This window comes from Arachis stenosperma, chromosome 3, assembly GCF_014773155.1.
Source record: "Arachis stenosperma cultivar V10309 chromosome 3, arast.V10309.gnm1.PFL2, whole genome shotgun sequence".
Taxonomy (NCBI): domain Eukaryota; kingdom Viridiplantae; phylum Streptophyta; class Magnoliopsida; order Fabales; family Fabaceae; genus Arachis; species Arachis stenosperma.
This window is the reverse complement of record NC_080379.1, coordinates 26,688,288-26,713,964: the sequence shown is the minus strand read 5'-3', so window position 1 is coordinate 26,713,964 and position 25,677 is coordinate 26,688,288. Positions and strand designations below refer to the sequence as shown.

Here is a 25,677-nt window from a genome sequence, read left to right as displayed (position 1 = left end):
TATCCAACTCCATCATCATCAGATCAACACCACTCATTCTCACCCCCTTTCTTCTCACCCATTCCCACTCATTCCTTCTCACCACCACCACCTCCTTAGCTTAAGCGTCGCCCTCATCACTGCCGCATCCCTTCTCTTCCAACTGCCACCACTCACCTTCATTGTCATCCCATCATCATTAGAGTTCGGAGAGAGGCATGTGGAGCTCAAAGAGGGCAGTGAACATAAAGCGAGGATGAAGGTGGGGAGAGGCTTGCGAAGGTCGGAGAGGGTAGCATCGGTTTGGCCGCAAGTGGTGGCGGGACTCATGCTCGGTGATGGAGTAGTTGCAGTGTCATGCCCCATCCTCTCTCCTCCTTCCGTTCTCTATCTCTCTTTCTGTTATTCTTTTTTTTTAACACTAAAAAAATTCGCTACTGTTGTGGGTAAGGGCATGGCGGAGTGGGTGGTTGTTGTGGATAATTTGAGTGGAGTGTGTTGTTGTTAATAGGAGTACGATGATGATGGTAGTGGTGGTAGTGGTGTTGGTGAGGTGAAGAATTGGAGAGGTTAGGTTTGGAATGATGAGTTAAGATTAGGGTTAGATGAATGAGGGTTAAGATTGGAAAAAGAAATTTTTATTAACTATTGACTGTCAAAAATTTTATAGTAGAGACAAAATTAAAATTATTTCAAACGTTAAGGACAAAATTGAATAAGATTAAATGTTAAGGATAATTTTAAAAAATTTTAAGAATGTTAAGGATAAAAAGCATACTTTACTCTAATAAGTATAGATAATTGTAGATTAGACCTATTTCAAAGTAGTCTAATAACAATCCAATTTCATTCTTTCTCGTTTATTTGTTTGTCTTTATCACTTTAAGTAGAAGCAAAGTGTTGGCCTCATAACAAATTGTCTAGCTCCATTTTTCTAAAGTTAATTATACAAAATGTTAGTGCGAAGTTCAACTTTCGACCAAGAACCAAGAAAGTGATCGAGATAAGACATTGGATCCCATGATGAATCTCTTGGAGGAAGGAGGAATTGGTTTGTGATGCATGAACATCCTTAGTTTTCTTTATTATTTCTTTGAATAAAGTTAGTGATTTCTTTATTTTAATTGATATTTTTTTGATTTAATCAATGTTTCTTGGAGTTGCTTTGAACTTTGATGTGTTTAGGAAGTTATTGAAAGATTTTAGACAAGAACAAAGGAGGAGAAGGACAACTAAAGAAGCTCTTGGGAGAACCAAGGAAGGTGACATGCAAAGGGAAGTAACCTCCCAGGGAACCAATAATTGAAGACAAGCCCCAGGAAAGTGCAAAGGAAATTTGTAGATGCTGTCAATCCTAACCTCTTCATACTTCAATGAGTATAACTTGAGTTATAGAGGCCAAATAAGGTAGTTCTAGCGGCGTTAGAAAGCTAACATCTAGAGCTTCAAAATGATATGCATATGTCTATAGTGGACGTTCAGTTTAGGCCACGAATAATCCTCAACTTTGAGCTCGAAAAGTCAGTACAAAGAAGCCTGGAATGTGATGTCCAAAAATGCCCTCCATACACCAAAAACCCCTGGGAGGTGCTATTCGAAGGCGTGCAATGCCTCCAACATGCCCATACATTCCTCCCACGTCCAAAACACGCCCATATACCCCATTCACCTCCAAGCAAGGATGTGCCACTTTCCTCTACGCCAACCCACACGCCCATACACTCCATCTACCTCCAAGCAAGGACGTGCCACTTTCCCACATGCCATTCCACGCCATGCAACACTCCAAGCTCCAATATGCGTTGGCGTGCCACGCCACAACAACGCCTATGCACGCCAACTTCTCCTTGCATTGGCGTGCCACGCCTAACCATTGACGTGTACACGACGGGTCAAACTCCAGGAGGCCAAGATCAAGCAACTCTCGAAGGGATGCCATGCCCTCCACACGCCACACACCAAGGAGGTTGGCGTGCCATGCTCCCACTCGCTAGACACAGGCTCGTGCATCCGCCACCTTGGGCCAACTTCCAATGACCACCAAAAAAACCTTCGCAAGCCACTCCACTTTCACCAATTGTCCAAGTGTCACACTAATTCATCCAAGTCCAAGACCAATTGCAAGGTCCATGATTCCAACACTTAAAGCAACTACCAAGTTTTGAATATCAATTAGGAAAAAGCAGAGCACTCTTAGTTTTAAATTCATTAGGAAAAGATTTAATTAGATTTGTTTTGATTTTAATTTGAATTTGAAAGTTAGGTTTAGGTTAGAATTTAAATAAGTCCAGGAACTATTCTACGGACACCACACATTACATGTACCATATCACATTTCACAATCCTTGTTTTTGTTGTCTCTGCACCATGAGCAACTAATCTCTTCTGTTAAAGTTAGAAGTTCTGTTTATCTTTTTATGAATTATTAATCTAAGTGTTTTATTTTATTTGAGGTTTATGCTTTGATCTATTTCATGATTGAATTTTCATTTTTCATCCCTAAGATTAGAATTGTTGGAAAATATTCTAATTCCATTTTGAATTCTAATATTACTTTGGAAAATTTAATATTGGAATTAGTTTGAAAACTCTTTCTCATGACTTTTTAATCTAACTAGGAGTAGGGCATTAAAAAGTGTGCGTAATTCTCATGATTTTCAACTGGATTAGAACTATTTTGGATAAGTGACATATAATTCAACCTAGGATCACTCTTGAATCTTATGTGAATATAAATTGGAATTGTGCTTAACCTCTTTTCTTAATTAATTGACTAAGAAATTAGTGAATAAGTAATTAAAGAGAAATTGAATTGCCAAAGAATTGAAATTTGGTTATTTATGATTTGTCGTGAATTGATCTCTACATGCCTCTAAATAAATACACATAAGGATTGATTTTCCTGGAGAGTGAACATCTCTAAAACTTTAACATTCTCTTCATTATTGTTTTCATTCATTGCTTTGTTATTTGCTTTGCCTCTGTTTAACGTTCAATTCTCATTCTTCTGTTTTTGATTTGTCTAATTAAAAGTAATCAATTAATTATTGCTTGCTCAATCTATTAATCCTTGTGGGAACGATAACCCACTCAACGTGGTATTATTTTATACGATTCGATGCACTTACCGAATTTTAAAAATCCTCCATCAGTTCAACCAAATGTATCCTTCAACTCTACCATGACTATCTATGCTAAAAATGAATCTCAATTGTAAGAGTTAAGAATGTAGCTATGATCGCTTTGGACTTATTTTGGTTGAAACAAGGCATGAGGCCAGAGGGTGTTGAAACTTGCTAAGTATGACTCTTAGCGAAATTTCAAAGAAGTAAGTAAAAGGAAAATTCAGTCGAATCTTAAGAAATCATAATTAAAACGTGTCTAAAATTGTTAATATGATCCAAAAGAATAATTGTCATGAATGTGAGGTAAATTATTTAATCCCTAAACTGAAAAATAGGTAGTTGAAGATTGATTAGTGACTTCTATTGGACAACTTACAAAATTACGCAGAAACTGTGAAAATTTTTAGTCACACTAACGTAATGAAATAATAGAGTGCAGGTGCATGTGAGTATTGAAAGCCACTTTATTTATTTTTCATTTCAATTCTAGTTAACATTTTAATTTCTTTAATTTTGTTTTTCAAATTATTTGTTTTGCGTTTGATTCTACTTTCTATTCAAACCCTTGGGAATTCTATTTGTAAGGGTATACCAATATTAATAAAGTTATTTAGTTTTGTGGAAAGTTTCAATGTTTTGAGTCTATAAGTCTCTAGGTCAAACTCTTGGAGAAGAATCTTATAAGCTTCCTAAATTATTGAAATATTGATACAAACTTAGTCGAAACACTTTGTTGAACTCAAACCAAAGTCTAAGAAAAAATAATTTGGCACGTTTAGTGGACCCAGACTAATTTTTATGTTATAAACTTTGGATGCGATTGCAAAGTGAAAAAGTCATAAACATGCACTATAAAAAAAACGTTGAATACTGTCGGATTTAGCGATGGATTGACAAAAATAATCCGTAAATAGTATATTTACCAGGGAATTTTTTATCAGAATTAATCCAACGGTATAACCCTTAGTGGTAACTAATTACCATGGGATTCTGTGATGGATTCTTTATTTAATCTTCCGGTAATTTTGGTATTCCACTATTTTCTTTTCTACCTAATTACCGCTGAATTTTGCCCCCAGCAAATCTATTATTTTTTTACACAATAGGTGGTCAAATTTTATTTTTTATTTTTTATTTAAATTTTTTTTTTGCACAATTAGTAGTCAAATTCTAAATAATAGAAACCAAATATGGTAAATTAAATATCAAGTGTACAAAAAAAATTAAAAGTAAAAAAAAAGAATATACAATAAAACAATCTACAAAAAAACTCTAACAACTAAAGATTCTGGTAGTCGTCGTCGTCATCCCCCTGGTCCTACTAAGGCCACGGACTATAAGCAGTGATGTCGATGCCCCTATAGCAGCGCCGTTGCCATCAGCAGTGCTGTTGCCACCAGTCGTGCTGTTGCCACAGGCTTGTGCCTGATCTTATTACACCTCCATCTGTTGCTCCATCTGCCGAAGCTGCTCTAGCTCCTGCCTCCGCTCTAGCCTGAGAAAATCTGTATCTAAGATGCATGTGAGGATCTTCTAATACTTCTCCTCAAACTATTGCAACTGTTGAGCTTGTTGGTTGAGGCTCCGGGTAAGTTCCAACACCTGCTCCCTCAAATCGACGCCGTCCTCGGGATCGACGGGTTGGCAAATGGTAGAGGCGGATGAATGTCTCAGTGTGGAGGTGCGGAAGTTGTCAGAGAAGAACGATCCTATCCCGTAAATACGGTCTCGCGCCAACCGTGTCTGGATTGACTTCATCTACAGAGAGTTGTTTCCATTATCTTTAATTTGTTGAGTGATGCGTGAGCATCTTTCCTATCTTTTCCTACTGAATTTGTATTTAATTTGTTAAGTTTAATTAAGAATTAATTATCTTTAAGCCACTATGGATGCTACTTTGAGTCTTGTACAATTCTGTTTATTTTAGGTAGCATTCGGCTGGATTTGATGGAGTTTCTGCAGCACAAGAATTAAAGGAGAGGACAACGAAGAGCGATGCGCGCGCATACCCGACGCATGCGCATGATTTGGAGCTTTCCATTGCGACGCGTGCGCACACCTGACGTGTGCGCATGATTTGGAAATTTGTGCAGCGACGCGTGCGCGTACCTGACGCGTACGCGTGACACGCAGAAAAGACCATTGACGCGTACGCGTGACTGATGCGTACGCGTGACATGCGCCATGTGCAGAAAACACAGAAAATGCTGGGGACGATTTCTAGGCCCTATTTTTGCACTCAAGTAAGGCGCAACTCTCTGACAAGTTAGGCGCGGATCCAGTGAAGCCAAGTGGTCCCCACATTACAAGGCGTGAATTATTTAATTGATTCTGATTCAAATTTGAATTTTAAGATAGGAAAAGATATTATTTTAATTTTAGAAATTTGATTTTAAATTAATTAGGATTAGTTATAAAAAAGAGAGATTTTTCTTCTAGTAGAGGGGGGATTCCATTAGGGAATTCTATACCAATTAACATTCCGTACTTCAGAGTTGACCTAAATCCTAGTTTTCTTCTCTGAGTCATGAGCAACTAAACCTCCATTGTTAAGGTTAGGAGCTCTGTCTATTGTATGGATTGACATTATTACTTTTCTATTTCAATTCATGTTTTGATTTATATTTCAAGAATTGTTTTCGTTCTTTATTCTATGAATTTGGGTGGAACGGAAGTATGACCCATGTTTTAATTGAGTTCTTGTATAACTTGAAAAAGCTCTTTACTTGAACAATAGCTTGAAAGCATATTCTCCTGAATTTTTAATTATTTGTATTTAACGGGATACGTGACATATAATCCCCTTATATCTGGATAATTAGGATTCTTGTGGCATATAAACTGAATTTGATCATCACCCTTTAATTGGAATTAATTGACCAAGGAATTGGCAGTTAATGAATTTTAGAGGAGACTAGAAAGGTCTAAGGAATTAGGGTCTAGTCACATATAGTTTGCCATGAATTAAATCTTGCATGATTAAAATAGTTAGTAAGAAAAGTCAATCCAGAAAATAGATAACTCTGAACCCTTAACTATTTTCTCTCATATTTTATTCTCAACTTATTCACCTACTGTCTTCAAACTCTTAATTTACTGTTTAATGCTCTTTGAAAATCCAACACTCTTTTCTGTTTGCCTAACTAAGTGGTTTAACCAACCATTATTGCTTGATCCATCAATCCTCGTGGGATCGACCCTCACTCACCTGAGGTATTACTTGGTACGACCCGGTGCACTTGCCGGTTAGTTTATGGGTTATAAATTCCGCACTAAGTTTTTGGCGCCGTTGCCGGGGATTGACTGTGATTAACAACTATCAGTTGTTTGATTGCTTAGATTAGGAATTTTAGTTTTAATTTAATTTAAATTTATTTTAAAAAAATTTCGAAAAAAAAAATTTGTGTTCTATCTTCTTTGCTTTTCTGTTTACCACATGGTGCGTTTAATTCTGTTTGATGCTTTGTGCTAAGAAAAAATAATGGAGAGATATCACATGGGTTACTACTCACACCCAAGTAGTGATTCATATTATGGTGGATGGAGGAACTATCCAAATTTTGGTTGGCAAAGTCAAAACCAAAGAAACTTCAATGCTTCATATTCCAACTATCTAGAGCCACAACCTCCATATTCATATCAAGAGCCACCATCTCCATATTCATACCAAGAACCACCACCTCTCTATCCATATCAAGAACCATCATCTTTCTACCCATATCAAGAGTCACCATCTCCCTATTCATACCAAGGATCATCCTCTTTTTACTCTTATCAAGAATCACCATCTCCTTATTATTCATATCAAGAGCCATCATCTCCTTATTCATCTCAAATACCATAAGATCTTGAGCTTCTCATGAAAGAATTCATACATGATATAAAGACGAGTGTCAAAAATGTAGAAAATTGTGTGCAGTTGATTACCAAGTCCCAGGAAGAAGAACAAGCAAATTCCTTCCCAAGAGATATAATGCAAGATCCTATATAAGAAAGTGAGGAAATCAATCAAACGAGTTCATACTTCAGTGAATTGGAGAACTGTCCATCCTCACACATGGAAGAAGAGGAAGATGCACAAACAAAGGAGGTTGTAAGGGATGAAAACAATTATGGAAATCTACACTCCAATGAAGTAGAGACTGGCATAGATAGTGAGTTTATTGAACCACCAATTCAAGAAGTTCTTGATGAAGGGTACACGCTAACCATCACACAACACCCAGATTTTGAAATCAAAGAAGTGAAGGAAACCAAGAAAAGCACTGAAAAGGGGATTGTGACCAAGAAACCGAAGAAAATATCCATGAAAAAGAGAAGGTCAAAAAAAAAAACAATCCAACCTTTACACCAACAAGCAAGGTGAATCAAGTTAATCATAATAAAAGAAAGCTTGTTCGGAGGAATTTATATCAGGGGGCACTAATTTTCACCTCTCCCCCCTTGGAGACATTTCTTCTAACCATCTGGAAAAAGAGGAAGAAAATTCAACAATCAAGTGTCAAGCTAGTGACATTAAAGAAGCGCTTGTCGGGAGGCAACCTGATAATTTCGTATCCTTAGCTATTCTTTGTAGTAGTAGTTTTTTTTTTACTTATTTGATTTTTTGAGTTTTTACTATTTTTTGATCATGCAGCTATTTTAGAACAGAAACCGGATATTTAAAAAAAAAGAGCACATGACGCGCAAGCGTCGCTGACGTGTACGCATCATATGTGTGTGCGTGAAAAATAAAAAGTGAACAGAAAGTTGCGCGGAGTGGTGCAGGAAGTATGCCTGCTGCACAAATATGCTCACGCGTACGCGTCCATGACGCGTGCGTGTCATTTACGATTTTGGCACTCCACGCGTATGCGTGAAGCACGCGCACGCGTGGATGAGAAAAATCGGCGTAAAAGGTGTTTGGCCAGAGAGTTATGCTGGTGTGGGGCTGGAACTATGCTGGGCGCACAAGCCCCACCACGCGGATGCATCCCTGACGCATTCGCGTCGTTTTCCCATCCTGGCCTTCCACGCGTACGCGTCTCACTTGAAGTTCGTGCGATCCACGCATACGCGTGCCTCACGTGTACGCGTCGCATGCGACGCCCAATTGAACTACCTCAGTGCCTGATTTCAAATCATCCACCTCCCAAATTCTAATTCTCTCTTGTTCTTTTATCTTTTTCTTCTTCTTTCATCATATTAATTGCTTTTATGTCTCTCTCTGTTTGCAGTTCTTCTTTGTTTAAGGACAAGCAAACCTTTAAATTTGGTGTTGACGTTTCGCTTATGGCTTTTCTATCTAGCACCAAAGGGAGAAGAATGTTCTTCATGAAGGAATGAGATGACCACCAGCATAACCGAGGTGGTTGAGTTCCTTTCATTCTATTTCTCCTCCGTTCTTATTGTGTTATCGTCTATTTTCTGTTGGTTTGATTGCTTGCATGATCTTAATTACTTTTAGTAGAAAAAAATTGTCTCATGTATTGCTCACTGAGCTTGAATTTAAAAGAAAAAAGAAGTGATGTATTTCTTGAGAAATTGAGTTATATTTAAGAGTAGTCTTATTGGCTTAAATGTGATGGTATTACTTGTGATTTTGAATGCATGGCATGAACAATGCATATTTGAATTTGAATTAAAGGGTGTTGATGTATAAGGAACAGGAATTTAGAGAATTATTATGACTTCTCTGAAATAAGTAAAAGTTTAATCCTTGAAGCAAAAGAAACAGCAAAAGAAAAAATATATAATAATAAAAGCAAGGTCCAAGGCTCTGAGCGTCAATGACTAGGGAGGTCAGACATGATTAAAAGCTCAAAGAGTTGTTTTCCTAGTCATATGATTGTGGTATGATTGTGTCAAGTAATCCTTGAGACAGAACACTTGGAGTCGAGACCAAGTGCATTTAACAGAGTATGCTAAAGGCTTTGAGTACCACTGTCTGGGAGTAACTAAAAGAAAAATCAAAACTTAAACGAAGTTCCCCAGTTAAGTGCTTGTGGTGTTTCTATGTCAAGTAACCCTTGAGACAAAATATTTAAAGTCACGGCTAGGCTCAAGGTGCAAAGCACCAAAGAAAAATAAATTAAAGAAAATTATGCTGTGTCAAGGATTAAACTGGAGTATAAAGATCAGAGAATTCATAATATGATTCGGATTCTAATTTCGAATGACACTGACGTTCCTCTGATCCAAAGGAGAGAGAAATGCCAAAACTGTTCAAAATTACAATGAATAAACCCCATTTTAAGAATAGACTTGAGCTTAATCGAACTATCATTCTCATGCAAATTCACATCCTAAGCCTGTATTATTTTGGTTGCTTGAGGACAAGCAACAATTTAAGTTTGGTGTTGTGATGTGTGAGCATCTTTCCTATGTTTTTCTAGTGAATTTGCATTTAATTTGTTAAGTTTAATCAAGAATTAATTATCTTTTAGCCACTATAGATGCTACTTTGAGTCTTGTGCAATTCTGTTTATTTTAGGTAGCATTCGGCTGGATTTGATGGAGTTTCTGCAGCACAAGAATTAAAAGAGAGGACAGCGAAGAGCGACACGTGCGCATACTCGACGCGTGCGCATGATTTGGAGCTTTCCATGGCGATGCGTGCGCGCACCTGACGCGTGCGCGTGATTTGGAGATTTGTGCAGCGACACGTACGCGTGACATGCGCCACGTGCAGAAAACGCTGGGGGCAATTTTTGGGCCACATTTTGGCACTCAAGTAAGGCGCAGCTCTCTGCCAAGTTAGGCGCGGATCCAGTGAAGTCAAGTGGTCTCCACGTTACAAGGCGTAGATTATTTAATTAATTCTGATTCAAATTTGATTTTTTAAGATAGAAAAATATATTATTTTAATTTTAAAAATTTGATTTTAAATTAATTAGGATTAGTTATAAAAAGGAGAGACTTTTCTTCTAGTAGAGGGGGATTCCATTAGGAAATTCTATACCAATTAACATTCCGTACTTTAGAGTTGACCTAAATCCTAGTTTTCTTCTGTGAGTCATAAGTAACTAAACCTCCATTGTTAAGGTTAAGAGCTTTGTCTATTGTATGGATTGACATTATTGCTTTTCTATTTCAATTCATGTTTTGATTTATATTTCAAGAATTATTTTCGTTCTTTATTCTATGAATTTGGGTGGAACGGAAGTATGACCCATGTTCTAATTGAGTTCTTGTATAACTTGAAAAAGCTCTTTACTTGAACAACAACTTGAAAACATATTCTCCTGAATTTCTAATTGTTCGTATTTAACGGGATACGTGACATATAATCTCCTTATATCTGGATAATTAGGATTCTTGTGGCATATAAACTGGAATTTGATCATCACCCTTTAATTGGAATTAATTGACCAAGGAATTGGCAGTTAATGAATTTTAGAGGAGACTAGAAAGGTCTAAGGAATTAGAGTCTAGTCACATATAGTTTTCCATGAATTAAATCTTGCATGATTAAAATAGTTAGTAAGAAAAGTCAATCCAGAAAATAGATAACTCTGAACCCTTAACTATTTTCTCTCATATTTTATTCCCAACTTATTCACCTGCTGTCTTCAAACTCTTAATTTACTGTTTAATGCTCTTTGAACATCCAACACTCTTTTCTGTTTGCCTAACTAAGTGGTTTAACCAACCATTGTTGCTTGATCCATCAATCCTCGTGGGATCGACCCTCACTCACCTGAGGTATTACTTGGTACGACCCGGTGCACTTGCCGGTTAGTTTGTGGGTTATAAATTCCGCACTACTGAGTTTGCCGAAGAACGATCCCATCCCATAGATACAGTCCTATGCAACACATGTTATGATTCGGACTGCATTTAATTAAAAACTTTATACCCCATGATGTTTACTCACATAATGATCCGCAGCCCGCTAATCAGTAAATCTCTCCTTGTTCTCTTCAAGGTGTGAGTGTACTTAAAGGTCTATGTCATCGTTGCATCACGACTTAACGAATTAGACTACGCAACAATATATTAAATCAAGTAATAATGACATTATATTTCAAAAACAAAATAAACTTAATGACAAACTGAAACAAGTTACATACCAGCCTGGCCTTTGTCTTCATAAAAGTCGCTGACCCACCAGTATACTTCGACAACCTAGCCGATGTCCTATTAGCTCTGTTCGTGAAACGACGATACTTGAACCCCTCCTTAGTCTTCCAATATATGTACAGTGTCTTCTTAAGGTCTAGGTGGAGCCAAGTAGTGAGGTGGTCGCACCGCTCACGTGCATCCTCCATCACCTGCTGTAGCCGCCTAGCCATCCGATGGTCGAAGATCTTCCTAATTATCACATCGTCAGTCTTGTTCCATATAATTTTTTTCTGCACAAAGAACATTCACCAAATAGTTCATCAAAATTAAATACATAATTAAACAAAATAGAAAATATAAAACTAAGTAAGGTTTAAATATGTAAAGTTTTTACCACCTACTTCTGAAACCATCGCTTTCTGGTCTTAGCAGGGATCTTCTTGTAGCTCGACCACGGGTGATCGTACATCAACTTGATGACATTAGTACACTCCTATGTACATGCATTGTTATTTGGTGGAAACCTATCAATGAAAAACTTTAGATTTTTTAGAAATTTTGACAGAATTTCATCTATAACTAAAATGCACCACAAATTCTATCCATCAACAATTCACTTAAATAATTCACAAATAAACCAACATGAAATTATATCCCTTAAGCAGAGCATCCATCAACAATCAAGAATTTTCAAACACGTTTAGCAGTTCAAACCTACTAACCTAAATCAAACATATCTTAACAACCTAAATCCACTAAAACTAGGAAATTGAGTGTACATAAATTAAACTAACTAAAATAGTATGCATATAAAAGACTTAAAATAGTACTCACGCTGTCAAACTATCAGGCCAAATCATCATCCGTACGATGGAAAATGGTGGAGAGGGATCTGATTGGGAACCGTGAGAGGATTCCAGCACCACGAGGGTGACGCAGTAGAAGGAGCCACGTAGTTGGAATTAGGGACCATGATGAACGGCTGATCCTGTGCACTCATTGCCTGTGACGTCCCAGGGGTAGTCAGAGTAAAAGGCGAAAACTGAGAAGTCCAGGGTACTAGTAGACACCCTTCCTCTACCACAACCATGAGGCTGATTCGTGATACATGTGTCTTTCGTCATGTTTACAAAGAACATACTAATTAAATTAAAATTTGCATCCATTAAATTTCACTAAAACTTTTCAAAACGTAATTCTTTACCTAAAATTAATCAAATTAAAATTTTATAAAATTTTATAAAAATCAAATTTACAACAACAATTTTCATCATTCTTATTTTTCAATTTCTTTCAAAATCTTATAAAAATTTCGACAAAATCTCCCCTAAAATTTATATTTCGTCACATTTCAAGAGTTCCATTCAAATCAAATATTTCTCAACCCTACTCAACTTTTTAAATATCAAATAATTTACTTAACATAATTTTTTTATTTGTTATCTTTAATTGTCTTTAAGTTATTAATTTTTTCAATCATTAAGACAATAAATAAGATTTCAAATCCTAATCCACAAACGACGAAGCTTCAAGCATTGTTACTAATAAATTTATTATTAGAGCTATTAATCTTCTTTTAATCCTTAATCAACTTAGACTCCATTATTTAAACAAACTTTAATATTAAAAATTAGATTAATAAAATCTTTAATAAAGATAATCAAACCATAAAATGTCAATCAACTCAAAAACTTAAATTATAATACTAATTAACAACTAAAACCTAAATTAGTCCTAAATTTAACTAAAACAAAAAGAAAAATTAATTAGATGATGATGTTACGGAGAAGGAACACAGAATGTCAACAAATGTTGTTGGAGACAGAGGGAGTAATGACGGCAACAGCAACAACGGCGACGTCAAAATAATGGTGGTGGTCGGCACTACGGGAGCGGCTGGTAGAGGTGGTTGGAGGCGGCGAGGGAGAGAGAGAGAGAGAAGCAAACCGGCGGACGACGAGAAGGGTCATCGGAGGGGGTTGCCGGAGAGAATGTTGAGGGAGAGATGAGATTAGAGAGTTAGGGTGAGAGTGGGAGACAAGAGGGTGAGTAGAGAGAGAGAGACTGATTCTATACGAGGGAGAAGATGGTTTACGGTTTGAATTTAAGGGACGATTACCTCGGATTTACCAGCGAATTTATTCGACGATAAAATTTTGCGGGTATTCCAAAACGCAATATTTCACAAATCAAGGCTATTGTCAGATTTATCTGCCTATAAATCCGATGATAATATTCGTGCTAATTAATCTTGTTTTCTCTCTAAATATTACTGTCGAAAATTAGAATTCGATGGTAATTTTTTTATCCGACAAATTTATTATTAAATCCGCCGACAAATTCATCAGAAATTCCGACGCTAACAACCAATGATAAATCTGATGATAACTTCGATGGTGTTCAACTTTTTCTTGCAGTGATGTTTGATAAGTCATCTCCCTTGACCGAAGAGTCGAGTGGATAAAAAGCCAATGCTTCTAACGTAGCCAACATGGGTGTTACAGAACACATGTATTCTCATGTTGGAGGAGAAAATTATGCCACAAGGATGGTTAGAGGGGGAGCAGTGTCTAATTCAATCACAACTCCTATTACGTGTTCGATTTATGGGCTGCCTCATAACTATACCCCACCATATGTGACAACCCCAAGAGGAAGGAGGTACTTGAACGTTAAAAACAACCTCATTTATACTCCATATCCACCACTTGGATACCCTCTTATATATGTGCCAATCGGATATATAACCCAGGCAACTTTAATTATGGTGCCTTTTAACACTTGCTAAATAATTCTCCCGACCTAGGTACTGTTCCAATAACTACACAAGGGGTTGGTCAAGGTTCTGTCTTCCTAAAAATATTAAGGCAAATTCGTATAGGGACAGGGCCTCCTAACACAGTCGAATTTCTGACTGTGTTTAAACAGCAAATTGAAGATAACCGTGATGATCTAGTTAGTGAATATGATAACTCAACAGAAGACTAGAATGTTAAATCCCACAATAGAAAACAATAATAATGTTAGGATTAGGAGTGAACGCAGATCAGATCGAATCGGATATAGCCAAAATCTCGATCCGATCCGCACTAATTATAAAATCATCGGATCGGATATATCCACAAAACACAAAAAATATTTTAAAGTTTATTTTTATAAAAAATATTAATAAAATTTATTTTTTTTACTCTTTTAAATATGTTTATTCTTAAAATAATATTAAACATAATTTTCTTAAATAATAAAATTAAAATAATACAAATATGATAATTATTAGTTAAAATAAAACATAAGAAGAATATTTATTTATTTATTTATTTATTTTTGCAGATCCGCAGACATGCGAGTCCGCAATCAAATCGGATCTGATCCGATCTGATCTGATAGCCTTGCAGATCGAATCCATATCTACAATTTTCAGATCGAATTACTCGGATAAATAACGCGAATATACAAATTGAATCCGATCCATAAACACCGCTAGTTAGGATATATAGAACAGGTTACAAGACAAGTCAATGAGTGTTTAGAACAATCAATTGACTCTTCAATTTATTGGTAAGAAATTTAACTAGAGGAAAAAGAATACCTCCACCTAACCCTTTTCCCATCTTGTTGGATCGAAGAAAAGATCCTAATAGAATTTTAAATGAAGCCAATTTTTCTATATATATCTTTTAATTATTATTTATTTATTTTATATTAGTTAATTATCGCTGAAATAATTAAATAATATTTAATATAATAAATATATAATTATAAATATTATATATAAAATTATATATTAAATAAAATAAAATAATTTTAAATAATTATTTATTATTTCCCTAACATTCCTGGCTACTCGTCAAAAAAGAATTTGTGGGTTGTGGCATATATATGCTCCAGATTTCTGTAATCCCTACATGCATATAAAGCGAACCTTTTTGGTCACCCAAGTTGATGTATGTCGGCAAATAAAAGCGTGGTTCCCTTAATTTAGCATGCATTCTTTGATGTTTAGTTTTAAAAATAAGATAAAATAAGACAGAATAAGATATAAAAACTAAAAATAAAATATTTTTATATTTTATTTATTTTTATTTTTTATTTAAAAAATTAAAAAATAATAATAATAAAAATATAATTAAAAATTAATAAAAATAATAAAAAATAAATTATTTTTTTTATTTATATTTTAATATTTTTTATTAATATAAATATAAAATATATTAATTTAATATTATTAAATATAATATTTTTATTTATATTTTATCTATTAATTTTATATTTTTATATTTTTATATTTTTATTTCAGTGTTTTATAAACAAACACCGCCTCTACCGTGAAAGATTGTGGAAATTGGCAGCTCTAATTTGTGGACTGCATAGTGCATGAGTACTGTTTCTTAGGTATATTCATTAATTATTCAAGTATAATTTCAACAATGTTATGTGTGCCAATTTAATTTTGGATGTAGACGTACTAGAGGCCAACTTTAAGGCTACGTCTGATTATAGTTATATATAATACAAATATAAAGATTCAAAAAAATTACAAGTTATGGAAATAAGCTAAGTATATATATATAATAAGACCGTTTATCTTAAAAGTACTTTTTTGTTACTATATATTTTGTTTTTTTATATATATAAAATTGTACTTATTTTTTACAATAAAATAAAACAAGACATTATAAAGGATGAAAACATAAATTTTTATGTTTTTATATTTTATTTGATAATAAATTAAAATAAATTATAAAAATTTAATTTTTTTATTTTAAAAAATTTAAGACAAAAAATATAATAATAAAAAATATAATTATAAAAAAGTAACAAAAATAATAAAAAATAAGTTATATTTTTTGTTAGTGTCAATATTTTTTCTATTAGGAGGATACAAAATACACTAATTCAATATTTCTGAACACATTATTTCTATACATATTTTTTTGTCAAATACAATTTTATATCTCTATATTTTTATTTAAATGTCCTATATTTCTCTAAACAAACGCAGTGTAAGAGGAGAGAACACCAAAAAATTACGTTTCTTTGTTTATATATATCTATGTATATCATGTCCTAACTATCAAACACCGTCTAAAAGAAATATTTGTAGGCGTATATTTAGTATTTACATGAACTTAATTGAAAAATTTGATACGAAGTAATATACTTTATTACAAATATATATGTTATTATATATATGATTACCCAGTAAATTGAAAAAACCAATAATCATGTACAATATTCTCCTCCAAATGTGCTCTTTAGAACAAAGTTTGGTAATGGAAAAACCTTAGAAGAAAAGGAGGAGGCTGACGAGGACACATCAAATTAAAAACCAAACTTTGGAAGACCAATACATCTGCTGTGACCTGTAAAATGTACAATAGTATAGCCACAACAATAAAAGAGGGTCCCCAAAATGTACAATAGTATAGCCACAACTTTAGACTAATTTTTATTGTCTCCCAAAATTTTTTTACATGTTATTCTTCTACAAGCTAGGGAGAGTGGAGAACTGGAAAAGTATACCGTTCCTTTTAGCGGAACCATAGATTTCTTAACATGGAAGAGAAATTTTAAAAATAAACAAATAAATAAATAAATAACAAGTTTTAGATGTCATTATCAAAGTCTTAAAAAGTTGCATTGTGCCTATCTGTAATTCATGACCCTGACCATAGCTTATCCCGTTGGCAACTTGCCGTTTTAATTTTGAGTTATTTCTGTTCCTAATTTAAATCTATTATTATATCTACCATATATAACTGGATATAGAAAAAGTTCACTGCAATTTTATTTTATGTACTCTTTCTTTATTATTATTATTATTGAAAAATGTTAAGTGAATAAGTGCTTTTATAGTCAAGCTCTTACCAAGTCTTTTAAAGTTACTATTTTTTTTAATTGCAGAAACACAAAAATTTGATGTAATAAACAGATCTTTTTATAATAAATAGATACGTACATAGATGGTTAAAAAAAAAAAAAAAGAAACAGAAATTTTTCATGAAATATTTAAAAAAAACTACTGAAATTATATATAAATAAAAAATATGAAGAAGAGAAGAAAAAGAAGAAATGTGTTGAGAGTAAAAGAATATAACAAAAGAAGGAAAAAGAAAAAAAAAAAGAAAAACATATAGCATATATAGGAAAAAACCTAGCATCAGAAAATATATACAACTAAAATGGGACTCAACAAAATTTATTATCTAAATTTTTTACTAAAATACCACTAACAGTATCATATTTGCATTTAACTGATAACTAATTTTGGTTCATAATAAGAATAATTTTTTACTAGAACATAATATAAAATTAACCTTTCTATACTAACCTCCCAAATTCTTGACAAGCAGTAGAAAGAGAACCGAAAGTGAAGGTGAAACTCTGCGATATGATGGAAGTCTTGGTCGTAGTATTTATAAGCAAATTTTAACCTTATTTTTCTACACAAAGCAAGGTGAGAAATATGTTTAAATGTTTCTTTTAGCATTCCACTTACAAGGTCGTGAAATAAGTGCAACTATTTTTTTTAACAACATTTTGTGATCTGGCTCACAAATTACGTTAAAAATTTAAACTCGTCATTTTGAAGTTTTAACAACGAAATATGTGTAACATAAAATTTCGCACACAATATATAAAAACGTAAATATTTTTATCTTTGCACAATGCAATTTCATAAATAAAATATTTTTTATGTAAATAAAAAAAGCCATGGAAAAGATAGTGATGATCCTTGGCTAAAATAGTGATGTTTTCAAAAACAAAAATGCTATTCGTATACTAAAATTATTTATTAAAATTAGTCATTAATATATTTGTGTATAAATATATGTGTAATTTAATTTATTTTTAATATGTATTTATATTTTAATGTGTATTTTATACTGATAACTGACTTTAATAACTGATTTTAATATACACGAACATAATTCTTTCAAAAAATAGGTTAAACTAGTAAATAATGAAGATGAAGCAAGAAGCATGAAAGGAGAGGGATAATATGGAGAAAAAAAGGGAAATGAATATAGATTAATTAATCAATCTGTTAAAGGAAAAAAAACAATGTTGTTGTTTAATAAAAATACTCGATAAATATAAAAATCTTCGATAAATATAAAAATCAGTGTATATATATATATAACAAAATAATTATAATTATTAGAATAATAATAAAATATATTATAACAGTATAATTAATTTTTTTACCATGGTATAATCAAATTTTAGTATTCATATAATGTGATTTAAGTTTTAAATTAAGGATATACTAATTATTAAAGGATTTAATTTTAATTTGTTGTAGGTTTTAAAATAATTTTATATGCAAATTTAATTATGTATCGTTACATCAGAAAAATTAATTATTTTTTACATTAATTGTATAAATGATTATCTAAAAAAATAAATATAATTAAATAATTATATAAAATATTTTAAATTGAATAAAGACATTTGATCTTATTCATTGAATAAATTATCATATATTAAATTTTTGATATGTGACATAAATTAAAAATATTATTTTTATTAAAAAATATTATATTCTTAAAATCATTACTTTGACTCTAATATCATTTTTTTAATTTGTTTAAAATTTAAATTTTTAACAAAAGTTTTATTAGAAGATTGTTTTATTTTTATTATCTTTTATAAATTTTATAATATTATTTATTTATTTTATTATTATTTTGATATTTCTTTCATTTTACGAGTTTAATAATTTTTTATAAGTTGAATTTTTATTTATAATTTTTATAATTCCTTTAATATATTTTTTCTAATTTTTAAAAATTTATAGTTTAATTTATTAATTCTTATTGCTAATTTTTTTTATTTTTAATCTATTAATTCTTATTTATTTTTGTATTCTTTGAATAAAACTTATCATGAAATTAAAATTTTTTAAAAATTATTTTTTATAAATTTAAGAAATTTTAATATTGTTTAAATTAATATTAGTTAAAATCATTAATATAATTATTTTTTAATTTTATTTATAATTTATACTTTTATTATTAATTTCTATTTTTTAAAATATATATTTTTTCTGTAGTCAAATAAATAATTTTAACAAAACAAAATTTGTTATGTTTATATGAGTGGTGTCCATATGTATAATAAAGAAGAGGAGAGAGGGTTTAGGAGTAGGTTAAAAGTCTTTATTTATAAGAAGATAGATGACTGCAAGAATTGAGGTCCCTGACATTATGGTTTAAACATTTGGGTGCTGTGGGGCTAAGAACGACCAAAATATCTTTAATCTCTTCTCTGACCCACGCTAGCTTTATATTATTATGTGCACAGAACACAGAACCATGCATCAACCTACTTTTCATCATTTTTACCTTCCACAAAATTAAACCCTTCTCAGCCCAATGCCCATGTGATATCTCTTCATTCATTCAATTCATTGCCCGCCCGCTCGCTTCCTCTCCTCTTCGTGGTTAATGACTTTTTACTCACTACAACAAATTAATAAGAGTTTTTGTACGAAACAAAAATCGTTGTCATATATCAAAAAACTATTTCTAAAACTTTAGGTAATGTTTTAGTAACGATTTTTGACTTGTAATATATGAAGTTATTATCAATGTTCATAGACTAATTTTTTACCTAAAGACAACGATTTTGACAATAATTTTTAAAGAACGATTTAGAATCATTACTAAATAGACAATAATTTAAAATCGTTCTCTTTCATGACATAATGATTTAAAACTATAACTGAATGGGCAATAGTTTTAAATTGTTATAATTTTGTTACTTACAAAAATAACAGTTTAAAGGCATTATTTTTGGTGTTATTTTTTTATAACAATTTTAATATCATTGTCATTTTGTAGTTGTCTTTGACAACGATTTTAACACCATTACTTTTTGTAACTTTTGACAACAGTTTTTGTAATTATATAATTTTTTATTTATAATCATTTTTTTATATTACATTAAAATTAGTTCTAACTATTTTTCTAATTTAGTGCAATAAATAACCTTAACTATTTGAATCAAATTATTAAAGAAAACTAATTGAATATTTACCATCAAATTTGATTTATAAATTATTACGTAACATTCACACTCATATTATATTATCATTATTGCAAAATACCATAATACTAGTCTAAATCATAACTACTTTTAATTATATCATCATTTATTTTTCAAAATACTATAATACTAGCCTAAGTTATAACAACCTCGAACTATATCATCTAATTTTATAAAAAATACACAAACAAAAGAGAGTTGAAATAACTAAGTAGCCAGTATATTTATCATCATGTCCACAAGTTTATGACTTTTACTCTCTAACATTTTATCTTTAAAATGTGATGACCTTTCAAATGGAACATAATTTTTATATGTATCTTTTAATTTGCATAATTATTTAAATAATATTATTATTTGAAAATTGTTACTCGAAAAAAAAATTGTTGTAATGGTTATAAAACCATTTTTTTAAATTAGTCAAAGAGAATGGTCATATTTTATTGTTATAACATAATGAAAAATTGAACTTCAACAACAATACTATAAAAATCGTTGTTTAAAACTATATAATAGAACGATTTTAAAGTGTAGTAATTTCGACAACAATTTTTAAGCGTATCTTTTATACAATTATTTAAACAACGTTAAAAAACTGTTGTTTAAAAAAATCCTTGTAATGGTTATAACATCATTCTTTAAAATAGTCAATTCATTAGGTATGTGGATTAGATTGGGTTTAGTTATATATAATTAAAATATGTTGAATGTTCAATTCATTAGGTATGTGGATGATTATTTTTATCTTTAAGTGGATGATTATTTTTACTAGGGGTGAACGACGTCAGTAATAATGGTGTGTGGCAAGCCAAGCAGCAAAACATGAGGAGGAGTCCGACGACGCCGTTCGTTTTTGGTCTAGAGGAGAGCAACGCCGATAAAGATCCTTGTTGATGAACCAATGACAGTGAGGAGGATCCTAACGACGATAATGGACTGGTTGACGACTAAGCGATGACGACGATGGTAAAAGATTTGGGAGAGAAGTTGGTGTTTTGATAAATTAAAATATAATAGATATTTAAAACTTTTGAATTATTTAGTTAAGTTTTTAGTTGAATAATTTAAGTGGAGTATTTATTTTAATTTGATTGAGCTAAATTTCTAACCTTTTGTTTAAATTTTCTGTTCTCTATCCAGCGGAACCATTTTAAATAATTTGTTGGCATTTATTTGAATATAGTTTGTTTTTTTGGCTTGAATTCATTATCAATAATTATTTTTAAGGGAAAATAAGTCCAAACACATAGACGTACGTACACGATTAATTAGACGAGTTGATAAATAATTAAGATGGACAGTGAGTAAGTAACTTTTTGTAGAGACAACCGAGATGGGGGTGTACTGCGCAGTGTTGGGGTATTTTTTAGGTAAAAGGAATCTGAAAGATTGGAATGGCAGGTTCTGGTTTATTTTGGGACCAGCAGCTGTCACAGAATGATCATAATTCAAGGCTGTGTGGACACCTGCTGCCGATCTCTACTTACTGCCAAACTCTCTCAACTCTAAATTTCCCTGCCTTCCCCTTCAATAAATAAATTTAACAGCCAGAGTAACAAAACAAATCCTTCTTTTCTTTTGTTACTACAAAACAAACCCTTCACCCCTTTCTATTTAGTAACTATTTCAACAAATAAAAGATGTTTAAATTTAAACAAAATAGTCGATAAATTAAGACCAGCAGGAGTGAAACTAGGTTGAATTTTTATAAACGGGCCAAAAATTAATTTTACAATGAAAAAAAAGAATAAATAAAATTTTTAAAAAAATTAGACTAAAATTTATACACAATTTATAAAAAAAAAATTAAAGTTTGGGGGAGCCATTTGCTACATGAGCTCCGCCCTAGACAAGATATTTACATTCACTGAAATATAAAAAAAAAAAGCCAGTAAATTTTAATTTATATTAATCAATACTTTTAATTAACAGTCTAATATTTTTAATTGAATAATTCAACATTTTATTTTTAGATAATATTTTTAAATATTAATAATTAATTATTGACTAAAAATAATAAATTGTTTAACTTTTTAACGTTATTCATATTAAAAATTGTTTGATAAAATATACGGAAATTTGACAAAAATATACCAATTTTTACCTATTCATAGTTGTAGTTAACATCCTTGTCAATACGGTACATCAACCATTTACTTGACACTACTTGACTACCACACAATTTTTGTAAATTCTAACTCACTCATATCTGTAGTGATCCCAAATTTACAAAACCCTAACTTATAATTTTTGGATTTTAAAATAACCATTTATCATATTTTAAGATAGTAAATTAAAATATTGAAAATTAAGATAAAATAGAAAATTTGTCCTTTTTCATCTAAATTTGAAGTGATAAAGATAAAACATTTCATCTGTTTTTATATTTGTTTTATGTGTCATGATATTTTTTATGTTTGTCTTAATACGGATTCTTCATGCGACCTAAATTGACACAGGTGAGAGAGTGAGTGGGAGTGTGGGAGAGAAAGATGCATAGAGTTAGAGAGGGAGATGAGAGATGAAACACTGAATATCAACTACCACAAAAACCAAAGCCACAAGCTATACACAAAGAGGGTATAAATTCTCACAGAAAAAGAGCCAACTTTAAAGAAGCAAAGAACAGAGAAGAAGATCAATGGGGATGAGGAGCAATAGTAATAAAGGAGGAGAAATTATTCAAGTTGAAGGGGGACACATTGTGAGGTCCACAGGGAGAAAAGACCGCCACAGTAAGGTCTACACCGCCAAAGGACCACGCGATAGAAGGGTCAGGCTATCCGCCCACACCGCCATCGAATTCTACGACGTTCAGGACCGTCTCGGCTACGACCGCCCCAGCAAGGCCGTCGATTGGCTCATCAAGAAAGCTCAGCCCTCCATCGACAAGCTAGCCGAGCTTCCTCCCTGGCACCCACCTCTCTCAGCCGCCCCGCTGCAGCAGGATCAAGAAGAAGAGGAGGAGGAGGAGGAACATAATAATGATATTATTAATCACCAATTCCATTCGTCTTCACACTTGCTTCAGATTCAGCAACAGCAGCAACAAAACCTTGAAACTGACCCCATAGCTTTCTTCCCTACAAGCTCAGCTACTCCCTCTATGAATTTCCAAAACTACCCTCACGAGATGATTTCAAGAACCGCCAACAACAACGTTAACCCCATTACGGAAGATCTTGGACTTTCACTCCACCCGTTTCAACAAGCACCTTCCAATCAACATCAAGGTACTCTCTTTGCTGCTGGATCCAGTAACAACGTCGGATTTGAGAGCCAGTATCAGAAGATTGTAGCTTGGAACAACGAAGCTGCTACCATGGATATCAACAGGGTAGGGTTCATGGTGAACCCGCAGCAGAATCATCATCATCATCCATTTCTAGGCCAAAGTGTGAGTGGGTCCCTTCAGTCAAGTTTTCCACCACCATCACTTAGATCTTGGGGTGAAATTCCGATGAACCCAAACTCCTCGGAACAACAACACAGCAGGCCACAACAACTGATTCACCATGCTTCCATATTTGGAAGCAGGTTTGTTTCTGATGGATTAGCAGCAGGGTTTTGCATTCCAGCTAGAATTCAAGGCGACCAAGAGAACCATCATGGAGTTGCTTCTAACACCACTCCATCTTCTGCTTCTCCTCATTCTCACCACTGACCCATGGTTTTGAATTGCCGTACAAATATAATTGCAGGTAAGAAAGTGTATACTTAACCGTCGCAATTCTTGTTGCATTGTAACAGCGGCAACAATTGCGTTTTTTTTACTCTCAGTTACTTGCTTAAGCAGACGGAATTCACTCAACCAATTGCGGCCTTTTCTACAATTTAGCAGCTTTCACAAGTCTCAGGTACTGCAGTTAATAATTTTTATGTAATTTTGCGCTTAAAAACACCAAAAACATTTTGGCAATGTATTTAATTTCTCTTCTATGTGTCGGCTTCTTGATCAAGTAACAGTGTAACGCTGTCAATGAGGATTCATGACTATAACCTATATGTGTATGTCTTTATCTCTTCTTGTAATATATTTTTATTTGTTTAGAGTAGTGTAATATATAGTTAGGGTTAGCAATATTATTCATTTCCATTTTACATGTTAATTAGGTTTTTCTGATTGAAATTAATTTCATTTTATGTTGCTAATGTGCTGCTTTTATTTCTATACGAAATTGCATGTTTCAACAAAAACAATAATCAAACTATGTGAAATGTAATTTATTTAGTAGAAACAAGTTGACTAGTTGAGTAGCAAGAAGGGACCATTTCTCAGGCTCAGCCACCACAGAGTTGGGGATATGTGTAATGTGTTCTTTTTACAGTATCTTGTTATTTTCAATAAAAAGATATAAAGTGTTTGCCTTTTTTTTAATGTGTTGCCTAATTGCTGAAAGTATAACCGCTCAGTATTTTTAACGTAATTTAATTGGTGTACTTTCAAATATGCATTAAGAACGTCTGATTTTCATTGCTTAACAGCTTTACATGTTTCTATATTATACCGTGTAAGATGACTAGTGTACTTTCTTTCAAAAAGAAAACCTATTTAAATAATGGTTTTGTTGACATTTATTTTCTTGGTTGTACATTATATTCAGATATTAAGAAAATATTGTTAACAGAAATCTTTATTTGTTTTTTTTTTTTATTTTAACAATTTGGGATCATTGTCAAGAACAAACATTCTTTTTTGAAAATCAAGAACGCTCAGCTGAAATAGTTCATTTTTTTGTATAACAACGTAACATATGACCTTCAGGGATACTCATTTACGGATTCCGTAATGTCATTATTTTATTCAAAGTTAATTCATGAGGTTAAGCAAATATTGATGTATATATTCTAGCCAGCTTTTGTTTTGCAACTCGAATTTAGAACTTGATTATATATCTATCTTTTGAAATTCTATTTATATATTTATTTTTTTAATTTTTTATATAAACTTTTTATTTAATCGTTTTTCGAATGTCATGCATTTTTGATCTTATTTTTTCATTTTTTTTATTTTTAGTTAAACTATTATATATATATATATATATATATATATATATATTATATTTTATTTTAGAGGTCATAACGTCTTACCACATTTAATTTATGTTTTAGACGTAAAATTCGATACGATCTACATTATAATATGTTCTATGTTTTCTGAAATATTAAGTTTACATGACTAAAATACCAAAGAAGAGAAACTCAGATATCATATCAAGATAAAGAATGTGGCAGAAAAAAAAAAATTAGAGGTGGTACAAATGGTATACAAATTTTGTTTATTAAAGTTGTAAAACGACAATGAATATAGAACATTATAAATTCTTTAAAAAAAGCTAACATTATAGAATGAAGGAAATATCTAGATATATAACTTGTTGAAATTAAATGCTCATTTTTCTCATGAGACAGAAACAGATTCTAGGCAATTACATATTTCCCATTCTCAATTATTCAAAACAATGAAATATTCAAAACA

General features: G+C 32.1%; 1 protein-coding gene across 2 annotated transcripts; it reads left to right on the top strand.

The window, feature by feature from the left end:
* Positions 1 to 22,607: 22,607 nt before the first annotated feature.
* Positions 22,608 to 24,576, top strand: LOC130968146 (transcription factor TCP3-like). Of its 2 annotated transcripts, none has more exons than XM_057893252.1 (2): positions 22,608 to 23,899; positions 23,995 to 24,576. In XM_057893252.1, the coding sequence occupies exon 1, from the start codon at positions 22,840 to 22,842 to the stop codon at positions 23,860 to 23,862; it is 1,023 nt and encodes a 340-aa protein (XP_057749235.1). In that variant the 5' UTR covers positions 22,608 to 22,839; the 3' UTR covers positions 23,863 to 23,899; positions 23,995 to 24,576. The 2 variants fall into 2 exon arrangements, with proteins under 2 accessions (XP_057749235.1, XP_057749236.1); XM_057893253.1 differs by having other exon boundaries at positions 23,979 to 24,576.
* The last annotated feature ends 1,101 nt before the right edge of the window (positions 24,577 to 25,677 follow it).

Bases quoted from the DNA above. Each gene is read 5' to 3' on its own strand.
- LOC130968146 (XM_057893252.1), top strand. From the start codon at position 22,840: ATGGGGATGAGGAGCAATAGTAATAAAGGAGGAGAAATTATTCAAGTT.